Below are 5,691 nucleotides of genomic sequence, written 5' to 3'. Positions count from 1 at the left end.
GAATACAGATAAATAGTGATTATTCCATTTTATAAATTCACATCAAGCTCTTTCATAGTATTTTCATTAGGAAAACAATAAAACTTTTCATCCCATCAGTAAACATTCCTCTAAATTACCATTTTAAAGGGCTGCTTTCCATCTTACCTGATGGAGGTGTTGAGATGTAGTTAAACAAGCCCTGATTGCTAGATTAGGTTTTCTTTTCTTTTTTTTCTTTTTTTCTTTCTTTTTTTTTTTTTTTGCATCATAAATAACACAATGAATGTCTTGGTAGGCAAATTTTTCTCTTGAATGTATTTGTGAGGATGTCCTTAGAGTAAATAAATAAATCACCAGCCAGGAAATTGCTGATTCAAAGCACAAACATATTTTCCCCCATTCAGTTTTATTATGTTTCAAGTAGTTCTGCAAGTCTACTGCATATGACAATACAACAAATGCCTATATAGTCAACATCTACCTTGTCAGACTTAACACTTTACCATATTTTGCTTTATATATTTTTTCTTAACAAGATAAAATGTTAAGATGTGTTGAAATGCTTGATTTAGCCCTCTCAGATCTCATTTCTTTTTCCCTGGAGGAATTATATCTTTAATTTGTTTTTTCTCAATTCCATGAAGGTTTTTTTTTCCACTTTTCAGTATGTATGTTTGTGTATAATGCATATGCATGCATAAATAATATAGTGTAGTGCTGTTCTGCTTATTTTTTTTAAGATTTATTTATTTTTATTGGAAAGGCGGGTATACAGAGAGGAGGAGAGACAGAGGAAGATCTTCCATCCGATGATTCACTCCCCAAACAGCCGCAACAGCTGGAGCTGAGCCAAACCGAAGCCAGGAGCCTGGCGCTTCCTCCAGGTCTCCCATGCGCGTGCAGGGTCCCAAGGCTTTGGGCCGTCCTCTACTGCTTTCCCAGCCCACAAGCTGGGAACTGGATGGGAAGTGGAATAGCCAAAATATAAAGGGCACCCATATGGGATCCTGGCAGATGCAAGGTGAGAATTTAGCCACTAGGCTATGGCTCAGGGCCTTTTAGTTATTTGTATGGTATTCATTATATCACAAGACCATCACATTTTAAAATTTTCTCTTTGGTGCACATTTGTATTGCTTGCATTTTTTTACACTATTACAAGCAACACTGTAATAAACATCCTTGTAAATGTCTTCTTTTGCAAAATCTTTTTCTAAAGATTTATTTAATTTATTTGAATGGCAGAGTGGCAGACAGACACAAAGAGAAAGAGATCTAACATCTGATAGTTCACTTTCCAAATGGCTGCAATAGAATGGTCCAGGCCATGATGAATCCAAGAGTTAGGAATTCCTTCCAGGTTGCCCATATGTGTAGCAGGAGTCCAAGCACTGGGCCATCTTACACTGTCTTCCCAGGTATGTTAGTAAGCTGCCCAATACAAAACAGTATATCTGAGACTGAAAGAGCAGTTACATATGGAATGAACATAACGGGCAGTGGCTTAATATACTGAGCCACAACAGTGGCCCTGTCATTGTCTTCTTTCTTTTCTTTAAATAAGAAATTTATTTTTATTTTTAATGATGTTTACATAGTTAAAAACTATGCATGCCCATGTGAATCACCGATTAGGGTGGGGAGGGATGAGGACTAGGGAAAAGTGGATGAGACAACTGCCTCTGATCACCGTTTTTCTTCCTATGTCTGCAGAAGGTGGGGAGAGGAGAGAGGACCACTCCCAGCAGCCCAACTGCATCAGTACCCAGGAATGAGGAAAGGCCCGCCGATGTCCCTCAATGAACTGGTTGTCATGCCCCCAACTGCAGGCCTCGATGAACTGGTTGTTGTGTCCCCATATGCATCTGGGCATGCCATCTGCTGTACAGGCTTCCATAACCAAGATGACTCAGTTCTGACCCATTCACTCCATGGTTAGGGGGGAATCCACAAAAAAAAAAAAAAAAAAAAAAAAAAAAGCCTAACAACAAAAGACCTCACCAGTGGTACCAGTGGTAAACCAAGAACTGACTCCTGTATGTGCCAGTCAATACAGGGTCTGGGTCAGTCCATCACCATATCAGCCTACACACACACTGTTGATTGCAGTCAGCTGTTCAATTCTGTCCCCAGCCCAACCAGCCTTTCTTGTAACCTGTCTTAGTTCTCCCATCCACTAGTGGGTATAATGAACTGGGCCAGTCTGTAATGAACGGACCCAATACTGGGCCCACAGGTCTGCCAGCTGGTACTGTAACCTGGCCTGATCTGGGCTGCTCCCAGTCTTGGTTCTTGCATTCACCTTCAGAGACTGCATCCTGACAGAGGAGATCACCAGGTTCCTCTAGCAGGTCACCTACCAGTGGCAGATCTCACACACACTGGTGGATGCTTGTCCTAGCCTGACTTGGCCAACCTCCTGTCCTCGCAGGTACAGTGGCCACAGCCAATTGCCCCTAGCCATTCTAGCTGTTATAAATGGGTGCTATAGCCCAGATCTGTCTGGCCCACCCTCAAGCTCAGCTCTTGCATGGCTCAGCAGGTGCTGAGACATAGCCTAGCCTGTCCTACACCCACCCTGGCTCCTGTGAGAGCCAATGATTGCTAGAGCCTAACCCATCTGGCACACCTCAGGCCCAGGCCACATCCATGTGGAGGGATGCTACAGCCATGTCCAGCCCAATTTGCTACCCCCATTCTAGCTGTCACACTCACTACTGGGAACCACAACCCAGCTGGGGTCCCCTTAGTTTCCCAATCAGGCTTGTTCCCAGCCACAGATCTTGTGTGTACCAGTGTTTGCTCTGACCGAGCTCAATATAACCCCACCATTTGGCTAGGACTTTACCATCAGATGCTGCAGCTTGGCCTGGCTTGGTCTGCTCCCCAATCCCAACTCTCACTGGTAGGTGCTGCAGCCTCTTCTTAGCAGCCTATTCCCACATCCCTGGTTTTCATGCAAACCACTAAGCATGATAATTGAGCCTAGCTTGGCATTACCCACACCCTATCCCGCCTCCTGCACATGCCACTATGCCAAGGTTTGCCCTAGCCCTGTCTGGTCCTCCCACTACAGAGCGAACACATATACTTGCTGACAAATGACGCATCCCTGCCTGCCCTTAACAATACCCAGGCTTGAGACACATGCTCACCAGCAGGAGCAATGGCCCAACTGGGGAGTTGCCCAAGTTCCCTCATCAGGCCCATTCCCAGACCAGATCTCTCACATGCCATTGGGTGCTAGGCCCTTACCCAGCAAAGCCTGTCCCTCAGTGTTGGCCTTCGTGTGTGCTAGTAGATACTGCAGTCCAGTCTGCCTCACACCCAGTTCTTGTGTGTGCCTGTGGATACTGCAGCCTGGACCAGCCTGCCTTGTTCTCAACCCCAGTAACCATGAGTGTGGGTGAGTTCCATGGTAATGCATAGCTTGGCCCAACAACACCCCAGCTCTTGAAAAAACTAGCTGGTGTGGTAGTCCCACGGGGGTGAGCCCACAAATCTTCATCAAAATCTGCTCCCAGACCGAGTTCTCATGCATGCTGGTTAGTGTCATGGCCCAGCCTAACATGGTTGATACCCTGCCCCAACACTCACTGGCAGATACTGTGATTGTGCCCTGCTTGGCAGGTTCATTAGCCATAGGTTTCGTATGTGCCATAGTTGGTGATTGATGCCAACAATCTAAGTTCAGTTCTCCCATGTGGGCAGGTGCATTGGTTTGGCCCCAAAAGGTCCTCCAGTTTTCTTCCTCTAAACTACCCAGTCTTAGCCCTGTTGTTTACCTGCAAGTGCAGTAGCCAGGTTGGTGAAAGTCCCCCAGAACTCACTCTTCACCTGCCACATTCTTCCTTAGCATCGCCTCACCCACACATCTCTAGACCTGGTTCCCTGAAGAATCTGTAGTCTTTCATGCCTGGTCCTGCAGTGGTAGCCATGTCAGTCTGAGACCCTGCCTGTCTACCCAGGGCCCATGCACACTCCTGCGTGGATCCCCAGACTGTTTCTTAGTGTGTTTATGCCTGTTCAGCCCCATATTTAAAAAAATGGAATATGTGACTATGCTGACACATTGGCATAGTTACCACAAATTTGGCATTAATGGGGCCCAAGATGCCCACCAGTTATTAGTTGCTTTTCCCCTAGCAGTGTAACACCTGCCTTGGTATGATGCAACCTAGCTGTTGCCTACAGCTGGGGACACAGCCCCCATCTAACTGAAGATTTATGGAGATTTATATTTTGCTCAAGATTTATACCATGTCGTGTGAACCTAACGTTGAACCTCAACTTAGAAATCTAGACTGTGTTCTACAACACTGATGAGACAGAAGCATTCACAGATACTGCATTTCGTGGGGCCAGTAAGTGAACCCTCAAATTGGTGTGTTGCAACAGAACATGTTAGAAAGTCACGAAAGATGAGCATTAGGCCTCGGGAAACAAACAAGTGTGAAGAAAGATGGGAAAGAAAGAGATGGGGAAGAGAGTGGTGGGAGGGGACAGTTTCTTTGAAGGACTGGGTTGTGTCCTCCCTGCAGGAAGAGGAAGTGACAATTGCCAGGGAAATCAGAGGGTCAGCACCCCAGGACTGTGATGTCATAGAGGGTGGCAGAGCAGAGAGGCAGAGAGCTGTGATCTGTGACCAGTCCTCTCTGCCAGGCCCACACAAGAAGCCTTTCCTTGAACTCTCTCGTGAGGGTGGTACCCCAAAACTGTTCAGACTAGTCCTGCCATTTTCATGACAACCTCCTCAAGTTCATCTCCGTCCACAAGTTCACCTCCTTCTCTTTCTGTACGGCAGCCGTCTTTCCATGGTATAACCCAGATAACCCGCAGCCTTTATATCGGCAATGGGGTGGCTGCCAATAGCAGATTCATTCTATCCAGCAGTCAGATTACCATGGTCATCAACGCCTCAGTGGAAGTGGTGAACACATACTATGACAACATCCAATACTTGCAGGTGCCAGTGACTGACACCCCAACCTCACACATCTATGGCTATTTTGATCTTGTTGCGGATCAGATTCACAGTGAGGACATGAGGCAGGGGCGAACGCTGCTACACTGCGTCGCAGGAGTGAGTCGTTCACCTACACTCTGCCTTGCATACCTGATGAAGTACCATGCTATGACACTGCGTGATGCTCACAAGTGGATCATGTCGCTCCGCCCCATCATCCGGCCTAACAATGGCTTTTGGGAGCAGCTTATCCACTATGAATCTAAGCTGTTTAATAAGAACTCTGTGAAAATGATCAACTCTCCTGTGGGCGTGGTTCCTGATGTCTATGAAGAAGAAATCCAGATGATGAGGCTGTAAATGTGAACTATCTGAACTTGCCCGATGTCCTATTGATAGTGATGCCTATTGATAGGCATGAAAAGACGGGGGGCATTGGAATTTTGATAGTGTCAGTGTTTGAATAAAAATCACTGCATATAATTTGGTGACTTGTGTCTTAATTTGTGAGGGGACAGTTGGAAGAGGAGCGGGAAGCAATGGGTGGGAAAGGGCAGGAGACAGAAGGGGGAAGGAGTGGAGAGGTGAGAGGAGTGCCTGGGAGGTGGGACAGATGGTAGGGGAAGGTGAGGACAGGTGGGTGGAGAGGTGGGATGGAAGACTATGAGAAGAGGAAACGGGAAAGCAAAGAGCGGAGTGGAAGCGAAGGGGAGAAGAAAAGGGGAGGTGGGGAGGGAAGCAAG

The 5,691-nt window shown here is 46.6% G+C and overlaps 1 protein-coding gene across 1 annotated transcript; it reads left to right on the top strand.

Annotated features, from left to right (window-relative positions):
• The first annotated feature begins 4,723 nt into the window (after positions 1-4,723).
• Positions 4,724-5,308, top strand: LOC121171288 (dual specificity protein phosphatase 18-like). The gene has a single exon (XM_041002929.1). It carries the CDS (start codon positions 4,724-4,726, stop codon positions 5,306-5,308), a length of 585 nt encoding a protein of 194 aa, XP_040858863.1.
• Positions 5,309-5,691: the final 383 nt, after the last annotated feature.

Source organism: Ochotona curzoniae, unplaced genomic scaffold (genome assembly GCF_017591425.1).
Source record: "Ochotona curzoniae isolate NIBS_2020 unplaced genomic scaffold, NIBS_Ocur_1.0 contig_1274, whole genome shotgun sequence".
Classification (NCBI taxonomy): domain Eukaryota; kingdom Metazoa; phylum Chordata; class Mammalia; order Lagomorpha; family Ochotonidae; genus Ochotona; species Ochotona curzoniae.
This window is presented reverse-complemented; position numbering and strand designations above follow the sequence as displayed.